Source organism: Molothrus ater, chromosome 8, assembly GCF_012460135.2.
Source record: "Molothrus ater isolate BHLD 08-10-18 breed brown headed cowbird chromosome 8, BPBGC_Mater_1.1, whole genome shotgun sequence".
NCBI classification, from domain to species: Eukaryota; Metazoa; Chordata; class Aves; order Passeriformes; family Icteridae; genus Molothrus; species Molothrus ater.
Window position 1 is genome coordinate 27,819,933 of NC_050485.2, and position 22,390 is coordinate 27,842,322.

A 22,390-nucleotide genomic window follows, 5' to 3' on the forward strand; every position below is an offset into this window, starting at 1 on the left:
AGATGGCTTTTAAAGCCCTTTCCAATCAAATGATCCTGTGATTCTGTGATGTGGGGGATCAGAACCCCAGCTGACCTCCCTGGCAGGGGAGGAAGGCTCTGAGGGAGGCTCCTCACCAGCCCCAAGGCACCCACACAGAGGGCAGTGGTGGCCAGGCAGGAGCTGCTTCTCTGTGCCTCCTCAGCACAGGGGTGACAGGGCAGCAGTGCAGGAGCCCGTGAGCCTGCTCTGAATCATCCTCTGGAAGGACTTCACTTCCTTGCTCTCTGATCCAAGGCTGCTGTCTTGGCAGAGGCCTCCCACAGCAGCCAGTGGCAGACTCACAGCTTTGGTTGGTTGGTGTTTTTCCAGTGTTTGCTCTGACACACAATTAATGAAACGTAAGTACCTCCATTTATTGCTCTCTAGAGAATCCCTTGGATTGCAAGTCCTGGCCTTTGGGGACATTTCTATTGTTTCAGCTGCCACCAAAGGCAAGGGAAGCTAAATCACATTCTTCAGTGTGATTTTGGGAGGGAGTTCACCTGCCACTGTGCCCTGGCATTGCTTGTGGTTGCCTGAACATTGTCCTTAACGAGGACATGCCACAGTGGCTCTGGCATTACAAGGTGACAACTACCTGCGAGGTCTGGGCTCTGTCACCAGCCCAAGCAAGGTCAAATCACTTCGAAATACTTGACTGATCTTTCAGCATCAACAAGCAGCCTTGGAAAACTGCAAGGAAATTCTGAGAGAGGGAAATAGTTTGACATAATTGAGGTAAACAAAAAAAAGCAATCTGCCAGCCTTGAGCTACAGACCTACTGCCAAATCTGCCACATCCCCTTTCCAAGGGCTTCATGCCTCTATTTTTGAAGTGCCTGTATGGTAGTCGTGCCCTGCTGGCAGGAGATTTTCTTAATGCATGTTTGCTTTTGGGGTTGGACAGCCCAAGAAAGACCACGAGGGCTCCCAAGCACAGTGTGCAAGGTCACAGGTACCTGGATTGGTGGCTGCTCTCTTTAGTTGGTTTATGCCACAGAGGCTTTCCTCTGCCAGTCCTTGCTGATGGAAAACACCTGCTTGGCACTAGCTGGATCTTTCTAGATCCCAGAAATGTCTGATTAAAGCCAAGCAAAACAAGGGGCTGTGGATTCTGGGGGAGGTTTGACCTAGAGCTGTGGATGGGTTTCACTGCCAGCTGTCCTGCCTGGCTCAGGGCACTCTGGCTGCACAGCACAGGGGGTGTGGGAGCTGTGCAACCACCTCAGACAACCTGCAGGTTACAGAGCAGCATTGCCAGGGAAAACAAATATCCCTGTTTGCCTGAAAAGGCTGAGCCATTACCTGCAGTGCACCAGGAGCTCCTGGGACAGCTGGGGGAGCAGGTGGACAGGCAAAGACCTCACTGTGGGACAGTCTTGTTCCCTGTGCCAGCCACCCCCAGGGGTGTGAGAGAGCCCTGGGTCAAAGCAGACACATGGCAAGGAGAAGGGACCAGGGGAAGGGACCAGGGGAAGGGCATCACTGTTCTGGCTGTCAGCAGCCTGTGTAACTCCACAAGTTAAGCCCATGAGAAGCTGACAGCTGAGTTCTCATTTTACCTCATGGATGAAGATCCCTTCTCCAGAGGGGTGAAGCCCTTAATTATTTTCAAGAGTCCATCTAATCACTACTGCTCTGATAATCCAATTACTAAGGTGAGGCCAGGGCAGTTGATTAGTACAAGCCACTTAGAGCATGAAGAGGTCAGAGCTCTGAGCCCAAGTGTGGTTTTTTCAACCTCTTTGAAGGTTGAACTTGAAAAGTTTTCAGAGAATTTGCAGGACCACAACACAGGTCTAGGCTGGCCAGCACAAGGTCTGTTTTTTCAGGCATATGCTGCTTTTACCCACAGTGTTGATATGAGTAATTCTCACCTTCTTCCTCTCCCCTGTGCTGGGTACTGACAAGAGTTAAAATAATTTAAGGTCTATCATTTTCAGAGTATTTTTAACCACTTCCTTTCACAGTGCAGCCTCACAAACCCTTCTGCCTGGCTGCAGATCGCAGCTTGAATAAACTGCCTTGCATTTGCACCCTGCTTCAATCCATCTCCAAAGGCAGCAGCAGTTCCCAAAGAACTGCAGGTTGGATGGCCCAGGGCAGTGTTTAAGGACACACCAACCAGCCCAGAGAGAGCAATTGTGCCTGCTAGGCTGTGCTCACCTACCTTGTGTCAAACACCAGTGCACTTTGGTCAGACCTCACAGACGTTGTGCTTTTATTTGCTGCTTCTCCTTATTCCACACACACGGCATTATTTTAAAATAGAAACTTCTTAAGAAGCTCTTAGACATCCATAGGACTCTGCCTGTCAGTGAGCAAGGTGCTTCCCTTGAGGCATTTGAGCAGCCCAGCTGAGATCAGTGGGCAGCTGCACATGGTCAAGAGCCCAGAGAAACCCAAGGGCCAGAGGATTTCCTGACTATAGGGCACCCACTGGAGCAGAACAGCAACAAACACACAAATACCTAACAGCACATTTATACACAGTTAGATGAGAACAACTTGTTCAGCAGCACTCTGCTACTGCAGCAGTTACATTTATGCATGCAAAAATCTCACAGAATCTGGCACAGACCCACTGTGGTTTGATGCAAAATAGCCTAAAAACAACCGCAGCAACAAAACCTCCAGCAGAGCTTGCTATTAAAAATCCCCTTAAAATAAAGCAGGGAGAGAGAGAGAGAGAAAAATAGCAGTGATGATTTCCTAATTCACAATCAGCCAGAGGAGAGAACTGCTAGCATTTGGTTAGATATTTATCACACAGTAGCTGCAGTATCAGCCTGGTTTACTTCAGCACTGAGCACTTAACATGTGCCATGAGAACCCTTCCTCTGCACAGAGCTCAGCTGGGTCAGGCTCAGACACAGACCCAAAACAGGGCTGGGAACTTGTTTGCCATATGGCCACTTGCAAATAGCACCACAGCCAGAATTAGTATTTGAGGAAGTTTAGCTTCAGACTGTTGTTTCCTAGTGGCAGCGTTAAATACCCAGGAATTACAAATAAACCTTGATTTTTGGTCACATCTGTCACCAACAACTGTACCTGCTATCAGTGGAAAAAGCTGAAAGAAAAACTGAGCTGCACAACAATTTCAGTATGGGTTATGCAGGTAACTGTAACCAGAAGAATCACTGGGAGCCCTTGGCCTGGTCCTGGGAAGCTTGAGGCTCTTTGCCATTAAATTTCAGCAAAATACAGGACAGCCCCCTCTCTCATTTAAGGTACTCTGGGAGATACTAGAATAAACTCCATAAATTATCACCTTCACCGTATTCTTTTTCCCTTTTTCTGGCTCCCTGCAAGGACAGGACAAGACAACCCATATCAATCCATTACTAGGTTTTTAATAGAAGCACTGCCAGCAACAAGACACGATCACTTACTAAAAAAATGAAAAAAAAACCCCTAAAAAACTAAAAATCAACTCTGTTAGATCTTTACAAGAGAATAAATAAATCAGAGGAGCAAATGTGGAGCTGCAGCCAAGGTTCCTTGCTGCTGGGATTGTGGGATTCCCAAAATTCAGGCTGTGGAAGGGAAAGGCAGCGAGGGCACTGGCAGGGCCTGACTGCAGTCCTTGACTGCAGCACAGCTGTGCCTGTCCAGCGCAGCTCCCAAGGGATGAACGCCGTGGCAGAGGTGTTTTCCCTGGCTCGGCTGTTCCTCCCGGCGGCAGTACCGGAGAAGAGGCACTGCCACCTCCTGTTGAGCGGGTGCAATCGGCAAGCAGGGGCTGGGGCAGAACGGCAGCACTGCTCGGATTGCCTGGGCACAGTCACACCCACCCGAGGGCAACGAGAAGGGCTTTGGTGTAAGACGATTTTTAGAAAGCTGGGAAAGCACGTCTTAGAAATAGGAAGAACAGAGATCTCAGAACTAGAAGCAGCTGCAAAGTCTGAAGTAGAAAAAGTGACAATAGTATAGTAAGGACATGAAACAATAGCTTTAGTTTTAGGCTTAGCTAAGATAGACCTTAAGACTGCAGAAAAATATGCTTAGAAAGATAGTAGAATGTCTTAAGCTTACTTAATTAAGCTTACTTCATTGCTTAATAATGAAGTATTGTATATTGTTAATAGAAAGAAGACAAGTAAGCACTGTGTGAAGCAGGTGCACGTGTACTTTTAGTAATTGGCTAGAACAATTGTCTGTAAGCTTTAGCAATGTGCTATTGGTTAGAAAGTTTTAAAAATGCTCCATAACAAAAATCTTAAGCTGTTGCTTGTTGGACATGAGCTTTTGCCATCTTCTATTGTCTCAACTATGTAATGAGGCTGATGCTGTGATAAAAGCTCACAGAACATATCCCTGCAGTCCCATTCTGTTAGTGAAAACACCTCCCAACACCACAGTGGGACAAATCAGACCCAAAGCAGGCTTTCATACATTTGTATGTTTATTATTTCAAAGTACAGTATATACAGAAGGTATAGCAATACCTTTGAAAACTTTATACAGAAACAGGTATCTACAAAATGAAATCAACAAGACATTCTGTGTACAGGACTTACACACATAGATTGGAAGAATCGACAGTTTCAGTTAGAACATGAAAATGGGGAAGGAAACCATCCATCTGGAAAAGTCTAAATACCACCCAGCTCCCTCTGCAACACAGGCACCTGTCCCTGGACAGGTGAGACAGGGCACACCTGATTCCTTGTGCCACCACTGCTGGCACAGGAAGGGTGAAGGCCCCTTGGACAGGCCTTGCCCTCTGAACCCCTCCCTAGATTCGGGTCTCTGCAGCATGTGGACACTCAGGTTTACACTTGATGCACTGGAAGCCAGACATACTGGTTTTAAATTTTTCCTTTTTTTAGTTATGAACCAAAATGTTGCAATTAAAAATATTTTTAGAGAGATACTACAGGTGTTGCCAGCAACAAGTGAAGATAATGAGAAAATGTTCAAGGAAGAAATCAATCTCCAGTTTTCTGGACATTATAATTAAAAATATTGCACAAGTCTGTATGGCAGCAAGCCAGTGATTTCTGTAGCACAAAATCGTATTCTTCAGGTCAGAGGGTCTGGCTTCTGACAGTGACACTGCTGGATTTTACAGAGGGTGGAAAAGCATAGGCAGCTTTCTTGTAGGGCCTCTAACAACATCTGTTTGTGCGATGTTTGAATGAAAAGAGCACCCTGAGTATTTAAGAAACAGATGTTTAAGCTTGTAAGACATAACCAGCCACAAGCTTGGAATTTTCAAAAGCAGCCTGTGGCAATTCCACGTCTAATGGGCACTGAATTTCAGTGACAGGCACGTAGCTACATGCTCCAGGCTGCCTTCATGATTAGTTTATCAATTCACCAGTTTGTGTCTAAAATTCAGTTCATCTGAGGACAGTTTTCAGTTTCAGGTCCATAGTACAATTTCCAAAACAAGGATAAGTGGGATGAGATTGCTACACAAGGCTCACACCCACCCCTGCACCAGCTGGTGCTCACCTGTGAGAGCCACCCCACGGAAACACCTTTCCACAGCAAGTGGCTCAGTGCTGCACCAACAGCACCACACTCCTGACAAGCCACCCCATGGGAACAGGGCCAGCAACATTTCATGGCTGATACATCACTGCCTCTCAAAAAGGAGGAACATCCTTGTGCCAAGTCGCTGTGGCTGACCCCACCAGGCACTCATCACTCACCCACACCCCAGGCTGACTGGAGAGTCACTTGCCAATGTGCAAGCCAGAATGACTTTCCCATCTCTAACAGATATGTTTAGAATAACACCTGTGGATGACAGCTTTGGTCCATGAAAACAGCGTGCACAAAAAACAACGTGGTATTTTGGCTGCTTTGTGTGTCTCCGTAACCAAGGGGGGGAAAAAAAAAGTCTGAGAAGTTATTAGTGCTACAAAGAGCCAGCAGCATTTCAGCAGGGCAGGAGGACAGCTAACTAGGTTTCTCAACTTAAAAGGAGAACAACCATGCCAAAAAGAAATAAGAATTTCCACAAAGCCATTGCACTGATTCCATCTGCACCACACCCCTCCTTCATTCACACTGTACACCTGGAGAACATACATTAAAAGATTACAATATTAACATGGTATCTAAAATACTGGAATCATTCATCTGAATGCCTGAAAACATCCAGAGATCTGGTACATTAAAGCATGAAAACACAAACATACAAGAGCTAAGCTATGTTTTAGCATGCAAATTGTTCTAAAGTACTTTCTCTCGCAGAAGGTCCAAGCTCAGTCATGAACAGCTGTCTGTTTGCTTCCTGGAAGCTGTGACAAATCTGTTTCAGCACAGCCAGGTATTTGCCATTTCACATCACTTAAACAACAGTAAATCAGAAGCAGTCCCATGACTGGACTGGCCCAAATTTCCTAACATTTCAGATAACCACTGCTCTCAGGAATTAGAAAAATAGATGTATAAAAACCCACCCAGATTAAAGGCTTGCAGTTTCTATATAATAGTTGCTCAGGTTTTAAACTATATTTGCTCCCATTCTCCCTTTCCAAAGGGATACTTAATCCTTTGACACTGAAGGGACCTGCCATCCCAAACTCTTGAAGCTCTCTGGACCACAAACCAGGTCTTGATCCCACAAGGATTTTCAGAGATGCCCATCTTTAAACTAACAAGGAAGTCCCACTGTCTCAAACCAAACTATTCAAATCAAATTGGGCTCTTTTGCTCAATTTGCTTTATTACAAACCTCAGGCAACTCAGTGGCATGTGGGAAGGGAGTTCACATCCCTAAGTCACCCAGATGTCTGATCAATTATCCTCCTCCAAGCTGCCAAATTCAGGTCCCTCATTTGGTGTACGATGCAAACAGTATCTGCAGCAAGACAGATTCTCCCCACACCCCCCTTTTTGATTAAAGTAGCTAAAGCATTGCTATTGTAACTGTACATTGACTTTTCATGGCAGTAGGAAGTTCAAGTATTTAAAAACCTGAAGTATGTATTTACAGGGTGATCTGATCACTTGATTTTGGTCAAAAAGTGACAGATACAGAAACTGTGCATTTACTGCTGGAATAAAGGTATTTCAGATCCTGTGTATTACTTATCCTGGAATTAAAATGTGAACATGATGTTGTAATTAACCCAAATCTTGTCTCCTTGATACTCTTCCTCCATCACCATCTCAGCTACTGAAGGATTAAGTAACAGTTTTTAGTTACTTCCACCAACTAATTCTTCACAACAGTAAAATCAAGCAGTTGCACAGATTTCTGTGCCACTTTCACAGTCCAACTATTAAAATCCCATTTAGATCTATTTCTTACCATTATTGTCACTAGTTGGTCTAGCCACAGCTAATGAGAAAATTTATTGGCTTCCATTTGTCTTTGAAAGCAGATGCAATCACCATGTCTACATGTACTTACATAGATTGACAATGGGCAGCTTAAACTCCTAAATGCTGTTAGTTATGCAGAAGCCCAGAGAACTTTATTAACCAATATTATCTGTTATCAGACTTCTTTTGATCCCTACGTCTAAGGATCAAGGGTTTACAAAATTTGCTGAACTGACATTGGTTTCAACTACATGAATTCAAGAACTGTTTCAGAACACTTTCTAATTCCTTAATTGTACTGTTGTTTCACTCCTCTGGAATAAAGAAATCGACCAGTTGAATGCTAATCTAAAGCAGAAAATATGCAATATCATGGTCACCACTTAAAACCCAAAATTTTCTAACAAAGTATTCTTCCATGCATATGTCAAAAATGCTTAATCAACCCAAAGATCAGAAATAATATGCAAGAAAGGAAATAAATGTCTTAAAGCCCTTAAAGCTCAGTAACACTGGATATGTTCAATAGCAACTAAGACATAATTGGCTTTATTTTTTTTTCAAGCTCCATCATTAAGAGACTGATTAATTACACAGTGCAGAAATTAAAATCTCATGGCAACTCACTCCAAACAGTCTGCACTGCAAAGCATCTGTATTTCAAATAGAAGTTTCAGATAAATGTAGTGTGCAGTGAATTTCAGCAGTGCCTCAGGCTGGTCCTGGGTAGACAGAACCACACAGATGCCAAACCCTGTTGGTCTCTCACACGAGTGAGCCTGTGTGGCCAAAGGCTTCTTCTGCAAAAACCCAGATGCTTGTGCTGGCAGGCAGAATGTAAAACAGTGATCTGTAGCACCTGCCTTTTCTGCATCTTCAGGTTGGTTAGTCCCCAGAAGTTTTAGTTATGTCTGCTTTATTCTCTGTTCCAGTTCATGCTTGTGTTTAATAAGCCGTTCTATTTCTGTTCCTAGAGTCTGCAGGTTCTCCTTTGGGGGGGGAGAAATTAAAAGATAAGTTATACAGGGAAATGAGTCCATCAGCACAAATGTACTAATAAGTCAAAATTACTGCTTATGTCAGCAGGTTGATACTTTCAAGTATCCAGAACAAATGCAAATGATTAGAGTCAGAAAAAAACAAACTCATTTCAGTAAGAAACTCAAAGCTCTTGGCAAGTCCTTTTTGTAGTTACCAGTATTCTACAGGATGTCTAGAAGGTAGAATGCTAGTTCCCCTAGCATTCAAGGGGAATGATGATTACAGGAAGAGATCTCCAGCTTGTGCAGAGCCCTGCAGCCCAGCTGGCAGCCTGCACACCATTTTCCAGCCTGCCACCTCTCCCTGGCAGCAGATGTGCTGTCCCAGGAGCAGAGTCTGTGCTCCTGCCCCACATGCCCAGGGGAGAGCATGCAGAGACCCTTCCCTGCTGAAGGCACAGGCACTCCAGAACTTATTTCAAGCAGCAGCTCATTAGTGCAGCATACTCTGAGGGTCTTACACGGGAGGTACATGGCCTCATGTCACATAACTCCCTGGTTAACCCTAATTTTAATCTGGTGCTACTAGTGGCACCAAATCACAATGAGCTGGCTTCTGAAAAGCCTTTAACAGCATGCAGTGAAGGGAGCACCTGAGAACCACAACAATGTGCAGAAGAACTGGCACAGCTACTCACCTTCAATGTAATATTCTTCAGTAATGTATCTTCTAACACAGCCTGAAGCTTCCTGTTTATCTCTAAGGAGAGTTCCAAGGTGAGCCCACTGTCTGCAGGGTGAGATGTGTACAGAGATGCCATGATCCCCCCACGCCTGCTCAAGTGTACTTTGTTGAAGTCAGAGGCCTCTGATGAAAGTGTTCCGGCTTCTTCTCGCAAAATGTAACTCTGGATAATTCTGGAGTGAAAAATAAACCAGCAACATCACAGCATTACGAGGTGAGAAGAGTCAGATGCTGCAGTAACTTCAGATTCCTGCCATAAGTAATTTTATTTTCAAGCAGTACTGTATTACCAAAAAAGGAGTAAAAATTTACTCTTGCAATTTCTATGTCAGAGGAAAACCTGAGATACCAACAGTGATACAGGAAATGCTGGTAAGCCAAGAGACTACAATGTGCAGGGTTTACTTACTTAAAAGTATTTTGAAAAGCTACTGGGACAAGAAAGGTAATTTAAAAAGTCAACTTTTCTTTGCTCAAGGACTCCAGACATGGAATCTTAAGCTTTCTACACATGAGAAAAAAAATTACAAAGCCACTTCTCAGGAGTCTTCCCAAGCTGTGATCATGTTCTGTGAAATGGTACCAGCTGGGCATAAATGTATGGACTCATTAAGCAAGGGCTGTTCCTAACAGGCAACTGCACCTTCCAGAAGCAGCTTTATGCCAGCATTTCTTACCCTCCTAACTGAAGTTCCAGACATTATCCTGTAAGATGAGATTTTCATTGAAGTGGAATCTTGTCTCACACATTAACCACTGACCACCTTTGGCTCAGATACATCATCTGTTTGATGTGTATACCAGAGTACCATCTGGAATAATGCAGATTCTCCTTCCAAAACAAACACAATCAGCACCCTTTTAAGCACATGAGGAGAATGGACTCTTCTGTTAACCAGTGGCAGCAGTCCACCACAAATCAGCCACCTGCTGACCATTTTGCTACCAAAAACCCACTTGTGCCAGTTTATTCCTCCTGAAAAAATTCAGTAATAGTACTAATTGCCAAAAACTTGGCAATTACTGTAACTGCTGGGAAAAAAGAAGGAAAAAAACCCCATAAAACTAATTCCATCTTGGAAATCTAGTGTCACTGCAATATTTTTACTGTTTTAAACATTTTCACTAAGACAATTTGTTTCCTTACTTGTCTAGTGCATCAGCTCAACACTGAAAACCTGCATGAACAGAACACAGAACATACTTGGTTTTTTTCCTGATTTCCTCCACCAGCTGTTTGATGTGATCCTCCATAAACTCCATCTTCTCATTTTTTCGAGCATGTGCCTTCTGCAGCCTCAGTATTCTTTCCACCAGGACAGCCTTGTCCACCTCTGGGAAGCTGTCCACAGCCACTGCAGAGCCAGTGTTCTCGGGTGAGCGATCCTCGGTGCTGCTGCGCGCGTTCAGGGACCCTGCCAACACCACAGGGCTTGTCAAAACTCCTCCACAGCCTACACCAGGTGAGGAGCCCCCAGCAGAGCAGAGCATGCACTCACTACCTGTCAGGAGCTGAGGATACCTGCCCCAGGATGCCAGTTTCTCTTTATGTTGGTGGGGTTTTCTCTAAAGGATCCTTGCAGTGTTTAAATGAGACAGGCTGGGACAGAGCTGCAGTCCCCTCCTGAGGGTGCACTGCCTCTGGTGTAAGTGTGCTCCCTTCAGGAATGCTTATTCCCACTTAAAATTTATTTTGCACAAGACTGAGCTGATTTTAAATGTGTGTTTTGGAGTAAACTAAAATTACAATCCTATGAAAACTGTACAGACTCACAAAAGCCCTACATATAAACACTCTGCAGCACTGATTACTTCGAGCTTGCAGTATTTACTTTGTGCTGTTCTTTCTAAGCATTTGTCTCTCTCACACAGTGAGATTACAGGACATCTGGACAGACCTAACCCAACTTGAAACCTAAAGTTATCAAGGAAGGAAACATGCTGTTTTCAGTGCTAAAGATCACTCCTGTACTTCTACTGGATAGAAAGTAATGAATATTACATAAACCCACTGATGTCTCTAATGATGCTAATTGATTTCTCATTTACACAGTCACAACTGTCAATAGGGCAATTAGACAATGTTGGACACCACTGCTCATTTTTATTTTGCCTCTAGCAGCATGTAAAAGGAGCATGTATAAACTGGAGTCCTCTTGAGCTTCCTCCAAACATAAAAGCAATAAAATGAAAAAGGCAGGTATTTAAAAAGAACCAAAATATATAAACATCATAAACATTACACTTTAATCTCATAATAAGCACCTACAACTGCAGTCAGTCAAGTGCATTTTGCTGCTTAGAGGCTATTTTGTCAGTTTTAATGGGAGGCTGCCCACACACTGCATATGCACAAACCACATAAAGAGCAAACACACTGTGGCAACCTTGTTAAGACTGAAGGGCTGTTTGGCAGCCCTGCTATGTGCTCCATTACCTGATGAACTGGAACGGCTCCCCATGCTGCTGACTTCTTTGTCATAATTACCATTTTCCATCTGATCCAATTTCCTCCGTGCTAAAAGTATTAACAAAATGATGATTACCAATAGCACAGCAAGAAATAAAAATTACAGTGTTACCCAACATACAGAACCTGTAATCATCTCTGATCTGCACTAATTTAACATGATGTCACAACTGAAAGACAATGGTAGCAACTAAAAGTAAAACCCAAGCAGCACCTGGAGGTAACACCCACCACGATCCCTGCACACTGCTGCGTTTGCCAGTTGAAGGGGTAATATCATATATAGGATTAACTGGGACCAGTAAGATTTCAATTTGATTTTACTTTTGATTAGGTCTGCCATGTAAATCCCTACTGATGCTGGCAACTCTGTTCCAGCACCTCATAACTGTGTCACTGCAGCAGTACTTGTGCCAGAAGCACCACTCACTCAGTAGGGATCAAGAGGGAAAGCACACAGCTGTTCTTAAATGCACAAAAAGGGACACGGAACTGGTCTTGCAAAGTGCCAATAGGATCTCTTCTTTCAAACACATTTGATTATCTTCAAATCTATTTTCTACTCATGCATTGTTGGGTATTTGATGACTTCTATTTGTAGAGAAAATTAGTCATCAGTCTCTCCATATCCACCTTTAAAAACTGAAGTGGTCTGTTAAAAAAATAACCAGCAATTCCTGATACAGTCAGCAACTAGGTAACTTCTGAATATACTCCTACACAGACCAGGATCCATATATACCTACAGTGACATTTCAGTAGTCAGATATATCATAACAAAGACTAACCTCTTTTGAAATAAATATTTCATTTAAAGTCTAAACCCACTTCAGAAGTTACATTTTAGATTGAAAATTAACACAAAGGCCTGAAACTGCAGTTTCCACAAGGTCTAACTTGCTCACTGTCATTGTCTCCAGGGACAGGGAGAGTTTGAAGGGTGACACTCAAGCAGTGAGCACATACAGACAGGACCTGAATCTCTACCAGACACTGAGGGGGTCATAGATGGGGCTGTCTCATAAGTGACAATAATCTCCACCTAGCTGAAGTTGTTTTGTGAGGTCTTTCAGGTTGGCTGCGTGCTTGCGCTTCTGGGTAGCCAGGTCATCCTTCAGCTCATCCACGTGGGTCTTCAGGGCTGACACTTCCTCCTGCTCTGAGGCCAGCTGAGCCTGCAGGGCCTCTACCTCTGACTTTCTCTGATCCTCCTCCTTCTGTAACCTGATGGCCTGAAATTGGGATGTTATTTTCAGTCATACACAAAAAATTCCAGCCTAACCATAGTGCATGCTCAACATTCCTAACTGCACTTTACACCTGGGAATCATTCGCACTTTACATTTATTATTTAGGCTGAACACTAGCATTTCACATGAATAGTAAGATTCCTCAGCTACCTCTAGAACTTCTACATGATACAGTACAAAGTCACATTACCTTCCATGACACACTAAGTTTATTAAAAATTACATTTATCTCATAATACAAACAGGACCTGAGGAACCACTTACAGTAACAAATTTCACAGGCAAATTAGAACCTTTTGCCTGTTTCATTTCATCTGAAAGTGAACAACTCTCTGCTCCCAAAAACCAGAAAGAGCAACACAGCGACACCTCCTCATTCCAGGGCAGTGTGCCTCAAAATTTCTTTCAGCCTGGGAACATGAGGTGTTCATATCCCACTGCTACTAATGACAAACTCAAGGAGAAACTTCAGTCAGGTAAATGAAGATACAAGGTGGTATTCATGTGCTACATCTTATCTGCAAAAACAAAAAGCCCACTGTACTCACCAGATCATCTTTAGCCTGTTGAACACACTCCAGCTGATTCTGCAGCTCTCTTTCACTGTAAGAAAGCTTATCCAACTGGCTCTGTAAGGAATTGTTTTCAGACTGAAGCTGTGCATTCTTACTGGTTAATTTCTCAGTGAATATCAATAGCTCAGATTCTCTTTTCCGACTACCTTCAATGTCCTTCTGAAGATCAGCAACCAGAGAATTGAAACCATCTATTTCTTCCTTTAAAGCATTGATTTCTTGTTCATCTCTGTCAAAACAATTGTATCACATTAGGGATAACCTGAGCTTAAAGATACAAGTTTATTGCAATAAAAGCATTCAGGTCAAGTCCAAATAAGGCAGTGGAACAATTAATGACCCTGGGGTAGCTTTTAGTCACTGGATCATTTTAAATGTCAAGGGAGTTTTCCCTTTGTTTCACACCACCTGCAGTGCTGAAATGACAGATTTCTGCAGCCCACAGAGGACAGTCAGGCATTAGCTCCTCAAGGAAGGCCAGCTCTCCATTTTCAACTTCTCCACATGACCTTCAGATCAGAGCACAAACAAAACCCTCAAAACCAGACCTAGTAAGTGAGAGGAAGGTTTGCAACCCAACAAAGTGGCCAATCTGTAAGAGGCCTTCTCTTTAGAAACAGGGAAAAAATGCAGTTTGGATTTCTCTAGGACAGCAGTATGGTGATTCCTGACATGTCCTTATCCAAGCCCTGCAGCTCTGAATCAAAGGGCCTGTCGTACTCCACCTACTCCTCCCCCAAAAACAAGTCCTTCCCCTCAAAACAAGTTTTTGTTTCTACTGAAAGACTCTCCCATCCAATCCATCTGAGTAAAAAATGCTGCATCTTCACTTATCATCAACATTTCAGTGTTTGAAATGAATTCCAAAATATAATAGCTGTTAAAAATGTTACAGACTAAAAACCTCCCTCTTATTTGCTCTTGCCATATTAGTTCATTAATTCTTCCATCATGGAATTGGATACACCTTTTCTAAAGCTTTACTTTCTAACATCAGCAGAAAAAAACCTCACCTTTCTCACAGGGAGTGTGTATACTCAAATTTAAAACTAAAATTAAAATTACACAAAGCAAGAGCACACATCTCATTTAATTTCCTGACAGACTGTAATTATGAGGAGGATCAATTCACTTTAAATCAACAATCCTGTACTGTTTGCTTCCCCAAGAAGAGCTGAGACCCAGTCATCTGTGCTGCAAAGTATCTCACCTGTAGCTCCCATTTAAAAACCTGTGCTAGAAGGTTGCATGTTTGCTTGTATTTTACATTTTCAAATAGGTTGTTTCATCATGACAGGAGAAAGCTCTGCCTAGCAGTCAGAGTTGGATCAGACAAAATTAAAGGTTTAGACCATTCTAAAAAAGATGTCTAGATTATCCTTAAATTTTGCAAATGAAGGAGACCAGGGAACACTGGAGGTGATCAGTATCCAGTTCAGCCATGAAGTTCTTCCCAGCATTCAACCTAAAATCATATTCCTCCAGTGAACAAACATAGCTGAACAGTCAACATAATACAGCCTTTATACATTTCAGGACATCTGCACTGAAATTAAAATAAAAGACAATACAAAATTTAATGTAGGGATAATAAACGCTGTATGGGAAGGATACTGAAGAAAAAAAATCCAAATTGAATAGGAATGGGAGACATATTTAAGCATGTCTCAATTACTGAGAGAAAAAGATAAGTGGAAACACACATTTATAGTTTCACACTTTGATCACAGTCACTTTAATTCATTTGTCAAGATTCCAAGAGAAAAATAACTGTTACTGATCCAAGTGCAGGCTCCAGTAGTTTCCAGCACAGAGCAGTCCCTGGAAAGGCTGAGAACACCATGACAATACAGGTGACAGGCACACAGCACATGGAAAGTGGCTGATTTGCTAAGCCATGAGGAAAGCCTATAACTATGGAAATACTTTACAGTGATAAATGAAAACTGTTTACCAGAATGAGAGGGACAGACACAGGGGTGGTTGTGCCTATCTGACATTTGTCTATCTCCATTTATGCAGCACCACTGGAACCAGCAGAGTGGCCAGCATTTACATTTCCCAGTCCATGTGTTCCCCACAGGCACAGGACCATGCTCAGACACTCCTGAATCGTGCATGAGCCCAGCCCTCCCCTGACATTATTCCCCTCACATTCTTAAATGAGTGAATTTCAACACAGCAGAATGAATTCCAGCCCATTAGAAAGACAAGTGCCTCATGCTGCCTGAATAGAGCATCTCTCAAGTAAGTAAAATTCTTTCCATTAAATACTTCCATTCATCCTTCACAATTTTAAGGCAATTTATCTTTCCAGTTTAATTGCTCCCTCCATCTTCCAATGAAACAAGCACTGAGCAGACACGTAGAAGACAATTTCCTGTAGAGTATGCTGGAAATCAGGCACTTGTTATTCTAATAATGAGAATGCTAAATTAGATTTATCAGTCTCAATCCCCTTGGTTTGTATGAGGCCACCAAGGTTATCTTCAATATTAGCAGCACTGATTTAAATAAAGACAGGCATTCTTCAAATTACAATTCATTTAAAGCATCAATAGCTTCAATAAAACAAACCCTTCCAGATCTCCAATAATCTTTTAAATCATTACTCATAGTGCACAGCTGTACCTCTGATGCTGATCCTGCAGCTGATCTACAGTTTTCACTCTGTCCAGCAAATTCTGAATTTCACTTTTCTGTCTATTTATTATTTCTTTATACTTGGATAATTCATCTTCTGTTCTTAAGCGCTCATCCTCTAGGCACTTTACCTAAATGGAAAAACAAAAATAAATACAACCAGAAACTATTTAGTTTCACAAACTTCAGAGCTAAATTATTCTGATCACATGTCTAGACTGTAGTACAAAGATGATGTGTTAATTTTTTGGTGGTTCCAAGTAACTTAGACCAATATCCCAAAGTATTTCAGATCTAATAGAGTCAGAAAAACAAACAAACAGAATTAAATTCAACAAGCGTGATTAACATTAGTTTTGCCCAAAGGCTCAAACTTATCAGCCTAATGGATCAGGGTCCACAGATATGACATTTCCCCAATTACCAAGGCAACCATTTATTCTGTCTCACTCCCTTTTTCCACAGTCCTACTGAGCTGCTCTGGAGAGAGGGACTGGCATGCTATTCTATAGACTGTCCACAAATTAGGGACAGCATGACCTCCTTACCAGAGGTCAAAACTTATGTCACAGGCAGTATTAGTATTTTATTTATAATAAATTTAGAAGATTTAAAATATTTTTAGGATTACAAATCTAAAATGTTTCTCAACTTTTCAGCCAAATGAGGCACACACAATGAAGCAAAATACTGTTGTGTTACAGATCAGCTCCTACTTTCTAAAAAAGGCTATGCAAAGTGAACAATTAGAGATTCTTTCTAGTCTCATGCCAGCCAATCTCTAATCACACTCTTTATTCCTGAAGAAGTAAAAGTACAATTAGGAGTGGAATGTATTCTTGTTCCAAAAACCCAGCACTGTGCTTTCAGCCCCACCCCAATCCAACTCAGCACATTTTACCTTTGTTCTCAGTGTCCGAAGCTCATCCATGCCTTCCTTAAAAGTTCTCTTCAAGTCTTCCACTTCTTTTATTTTTGCATGATGCACCTTTTTAGAGGGTAAAAAGCTCATTAAGAAAACTAAATGTACAGTGGCACCTAAAAAAAAAAATCAGGCCAATACAGGCCATCACAACAGCTAAGAGGCCTTGAGGCAGAAAAGGTACCCCAAAGGCTGGGTTTACTTCTTCAGAAAGGAAAGCAAAACCTCAAAGCTTCTTTATACTCAGGAGAACTGAGAAGAAAACTGAGACTGCACACTCTGGTTTTAGGTACACAAATCCATGGCACAACAGGAAAGCTCTGAGCAAACTGGCACTTGGCCACCTCTGAAGAGTGCATGTGCACAGATGAGCTGTGAGCAGACACATTAATGATGTGTCTGCTCTGAGAGTTTCACTTTGGGGCTAGCAAATATCTACAAAAAACAGAGGCTGGCCCTTGTCTCTCCTTGCCATACATCTTAGCAAAATACTGGTCACAGAAAGGCCTGACTCAACAGAATTTGTGCTTTTAATTACAGCAACATTCATGTTTATAAATGAAAGAGAAGTTATTTCACCTTCACTATATCATATTTTCCTCCAAACTTTGTTTTTAAAAAGTGAATCCAAAGTATTACCTGAAGATATCCTCCAGAAAAGCAGTGCTAAAGGGCACACACCTGGGATTTAATATCAGACCACCAAAAAAGACAAAACCCAAAGAATGTGGCATAACTGTAAGCAGCTTAAAATAAGATTCTCAAAATTATAATTTCATGGAATTCTTAATCACAAAGTGGACTCCACACAACACATATTTACCTCCAGGTTATCAGACTTCTCCTGAATTTGTTTCTCTAGCTCTCCTTTAGTTACTCGGAATTTTGCATCCAATTCATTTAATTTGATTTCTTCTGACTCCTAAAGGGATTGAAGAAATGTAAGTAGAGTTTTATGTTTCCCTTTCTATTCTATGAGTGCACAGACAGCTTTTCACTTCACTGAGTCTTTTCTCTAAGTGCACCTCTGATAATCCTGACCATGCCAAGAAAGACCCCCACACTGCATGCCAATCAAGATAAACATTTTCTCTTTTATTTAACAACTTTTCAGTAAAGTAAAAAACCCATCCCTATTCATCTCAGCTTTGGAGCTTGCACAGGATAATTCTTTACTGCTACAGCTTAAGCTAAAAAGAAATGAAAAAGACGACTCAGGCACTAAACAAGAATTTGACCTCTTGAGAAAATGTGCTTACTTGATAGGATTTTATCATTTCTTGACAGTTTTTCCTTATCTGATCTCCTTCTTCTTTTGCTTCAGTTAATTTTGTCATTGCATCTTTGAGGCGTTCTTTGGTTTCCTACAAAAACAGTAATTAAAAAAACAGGTTAAACTAGTAGAATCCATTTACTTCATCTGAGAAGCATATTACTCATAATAAAACTGCCCTTTCAGTCTGAAAAGAATTAACAAAACAAGAAGTCCCACACTATTTTTCCCCTTGCTTCCATTCAGCTGTTAATTTATGTAATTCCATTTGACCCAACACTGAAGGCACAACAAAAGGATCTCTTGTTTATGTGCCACGCACATTTTCAGACAGCAGATTTAACTCTATCACTTAAAAACTAACATAACAATTATTTCAAATAAATAAACTCCCCCCAAAACATAAACTTAACAACAAATTAAAATTTGATGACCAAATTAAAGAGAATGCCCCAGTACATCCTCCCTTCACATCCTTTCAACATTTCCATTTCAGTATCACTATTTGAGAGCACTGTTCTTACTTTTGCTGCAGGTATTCAAATTAAACAGAAACACCACATTAGGAACAGTACATAAAAAGCAAATACTGTAACAACTACACTACTCTGACTATATTTTCATATAATGGTATCAGCATCACTTCACCTACCTTGTGTGAATCCATTTCTGTTTTCAATTTGTTCTGAGCCCATTTTACTTTGATAACATGAGAATTGATTTCTTCTTTCAATTTTTCTATTTCTCTGTTGAGTCGAGTGGCTTCACCATCCTGAGAAAATTTCATAGGTTTTTTATAAAATTAAATTATCTAGTGTTTCTAGAATAAAACTCCTGTCCAGTTGTCAAGTTGTTTTTTTTTCTTAATGTCTGGGTTTTGAAAAATCATGCACATATTTCAGAATGCCTAATAATGCTTAAATCCAGTGGAAAAAAAAACCCATTAGTTTTGTGGTTTGAACAGCAAGGTAAGGTTGCATTATTGTTAGTATATGTTAATATCATATATCTGTGAAAAGACAAAGCACTAGAGAGGTAATTTTTGTTTCAGAAGTGTAGTTTCTAGTCATTTAATTTTTGAATCTTCTACATGAAACAGAATTGTAAAACACAGCTGTGAAGGACTACCAAAAGACTTAGACCATTTAATAATAATCTTAGTGCTTTCTAAAAATGAGTGGCAAAATTTTGGATGAAAAATTCTATTGCTTTATTATCCATTTTTAGTAGTAAAAAAAGGGAATACAGAGGGAAAACATAGAAAAACAACAAAAAGACTGCAATAATTTAATGCCACTGCAGTCTTTAAGAAAAATCTGAATCTAGAAATTACTTCAAAATCTAGACAACTGAACCAAGCTGTCTTCTCAATTTTGTTAAAAAAACAACAAAAAAACCCCTATGTTTCACAAATTAATATTCAGGGGAAAATTAAAAGGAACTTCAAAAAGATTGCAATGAGAACTGAGTAACTTTTTCCCCCTTCTCTTGGAAGGAAGACACTTTCACAGCTGTGCAGCAGAAACTAAATGAGAACAGGTTTCTTTTACCAAGTACATCAGCAAAGAAGTGATACAGCTGTTCTGACAGTGCTTTTAATCAAGTCACACAGCAGTCCTTGGAGTACCTTTGTTTCATAGAGCTGGTGCAATCTGCCTTTTTCCTGAGAAAGTTGTTTGATTTTATTTGTAAGCTTTTCTATTTCTTTGTTTGCATCTCTCAGTCTCCTCTCCAGGCCCTCCTTTTCCTTTCGGAGGTCAAGCGACTCCTTCTCCCCGCGGACGTATTTCATCACCATCGTCTCCTTCTCGTGCCGAGCTTCCTCACACTTCTTGTTTGCCTTGAAAAACACCAAACACAAGGAATCAAACCTTGTATGTCAGAATTAACCAGGTAGTTTTAGTATTGCAGTAGAGTAGCATCATGAGGCAGGACTCAAAAGCTCCAGTTTGACAAAGACTAACATTCAATTCCTCTTAAGGACTGAAATTACTCCTACTTCTAACAATAAATATTTTAACAGCTGCATCTTCACAGCTGAACATCTCAAATGAGTTATCAATAGATTAGTAATTTGTTTTTTTAGAAATAATTTTGCAAATACTCAGTACTGGTATTCTGTCTTCCTTCATCCACATGCCAACTGCACCATCATTATCCAGTGGCTTGTTTTTCAGCTGGATCACTTCCAGGGGCTTACTTTTACAGACTCCCCCCACCCCAGCACTGACAAGTTCTACTCAAATTAGGGGAAAAAAAAAAAAATCAGACACTGAGTTTTAGATTACATGCAACTGAGGAAATACTTGGTATAGTATGATATTAAAAAGGAAAAAAAATCCCAGATTTCAGGAATACATAAAGATAAAATAAAACCTTTGTGCTGGAATTGAGAAAAAAATTAATTTTTTGACAGCCTGTCTGAAAAAGCTACTGTCAGCTTTTAGCTCCTTTTGAATCAAGTTCAGCTTAGAGGTAAAGAAAATGAGATTTCCTTGAGAGCTGAATTCAATACATATAAAAATAGGTATTTTTTTAAAAGAGTTATCAGGCACTCTTAAGTGTTAGCAGCTATTTGGAAATTCACTGCTGACAGTTATCCAAAATGCATATATAACTGCACACTAGCAGTTCCAATTTTGGAAAATTTTGTCTTATTTAGTGATCCAATATGTTTCCTACAAGAACCAAGTTTGTTCAGTAATGTAGATGTTCAATAGTTCAAGTTTTTTCAATTACCTGTTCCATTCGAATGGCCATCTCTTTATGCAACTGCTGAATAGTATTTTTGGCTGCTGCATCTTGAGTTACAAGTCTGTCTTTGCTAGCTTTCACTTCTTTATTAAGCTCTTCTATTCTTGCTTCCAGCTAAAATACAACATCATGATATAATTACAGGGAAAATAACACTTTGATCATGTTTTATACAGGCAGGCATATTTCACACAAAATTAGATGCTTCAACAGATATTTACCTGTATTTTACACTTGTCAGGCTGCAACCACCCATATCAACATCTAGCTTTGCATGAGTAGGAAAAGCATGAAAGATGTCAATTCTCATCTTCAGTGAGAGTGAAGATACTTCAAACCAAGTAAAACACCAGGCACAGTGATTTAATGCACAAAACAACAGCAAGTCAGAGAGCTGCCAGAGAAGAGCTGGCTGCTATCTGAGGTTGCTTCACCTTCCATCCTTTTGTTCCTATCCTTGTGCCATATACTTCACCATGCCAGCAAAGCAGCCATGCATCCGTACTGAAATGGACTGGGAATTAATTCATTGAAAAAATCACTCAGCAAATAAAGATGAGCTTAGTCATCATGCTGACACTTTTTTTAGCCACCTAGTGAACCAAGTCAGAGACCTGATCCAGCTGAAGAATAATCCCCAGTGTTAACTGGAACACTTCCCAGAGGGTGCTCCCCGCCAAGTCATGCAAATCCAGCAGGAGCAGTGTGGGGGCTGCAAAGGCTGTGACACTGCCCAAATCTTGTTCAAATTGTGCCTCACAACTCTCCTCTTGTCCCAGGGGAAAGCCAGCTCACGCAGGCTGGGGGTTTTGTTTTTGTTTGTTTGCTTTGGGGGAGAAGTGGCAGGGTCTCAGGATCAGTACTGCACATTCTGTGCAGTCCCAAGCTGCTGTGTAAGAGGCAAGAACCAACCAGTTTGCTTCTGTTACTACACCATGACTTGACCACACTTTGTTCAGCTCTGCAAATGCATCATGTGCCAAAGAAAAAACTTCACATGTACAAGCAGGCAGGTACAGTTTGTCTAGAGCTGTGACTGCAGCCAAGCTTTCATTTACATAAAAGTTACCATAATGCACTAACACAGAAATTCCAACAATAAAACACCACCTTCACAAATGAAAAAATGCAAGTGATTCACTGCAATGTCTCTTACAGCTCAAGTGTTATCAACAGCCATATAAAACTATTACAGTCCAAAAAGAGTATTTTCTGGAATCACTTGCAAGCATGTAGTATCACAAACATCCTCACAAATACTTTTTTTCAGAATGGAATAAAGCAATTGCTGCATGATAGAGCTTCAAGAAATCATACATGACTCATGACAGAGCTATCATGGAAATACAGACAAGAAAGAATGAAGGAGCTGCTCATACTGGTTTATTCAGGCACAAGCAATTCCAATTTGTAGCCTAAAAATAACACTTTTCAATCACATCATGGATTTGCAAATATTCTCTGAAATCA

At 41.1% G+C, this 22,390-nt stretch overlaps 1 protein-coding gene across 2 annotated transcripts in view; it reads right to left on the reverse strand.

Annotated features, from left to right (window-relative positions):
• Positions 1–4,411: 4,411 nt before the first annotated feature.
• Positions 4,412–22,390, reverse strand: part of CCDC186 (coiled-coil domain containing 186) — a 35,409-nt gene continuing 17,430 nt past the window's right edge. For both annotated transcript variants that reach the window (XM_036385526.1, XM_036385527.2), the window contains 13 exons: positions 20,906–21,034; positions 19,794–20,006; positions 18,819–18,938; positions 18,153–18,257; positions 17,717–17,815; positions 16,873–16,959; positions 15,960–16,102; positions 13,302–13,557; positions 12,546–12,735; positions 11,471–11,551; positions 10,238–10,448; positions 8,987–9,206; positions 4,412–8,297 (listed from right to left, as the gene is read on the reverse strand). In XM_036385526.1, coding sequence (XP_036241419.1) covers positions 8,214–8,297; positions 8,987–9,206; positions 10,238–10,448; positions 11,471–11,551; positions 12,546–12,735; positions 13,302–13,557; positions 15,960–16,102; positions 16,873–16,959; positions 17,717–17,815; positions 18,153–18,257; positions 18,819–18,938; positions 19,794–20,006; positions 20,906–21,034 — 1,938 coding nt within the window. In that variant the 3' untranslated portion in view covers positions 4,412–8,213. The remainder of the gene's footprint in view (positions 8,298–8,986; positions 9,207–10,237; positions 10,449–11,470; positions 11,552–12,545; positions 12,736–13,301; positions 13,558–15,959; positions 16,103–16,872; positions 16,960–17,716; positions 17,816–18,152; positions 18,258–18,818; positions 18,939–19,793; positions 20,007–20,905; positions 21,035–22,390) is intronic.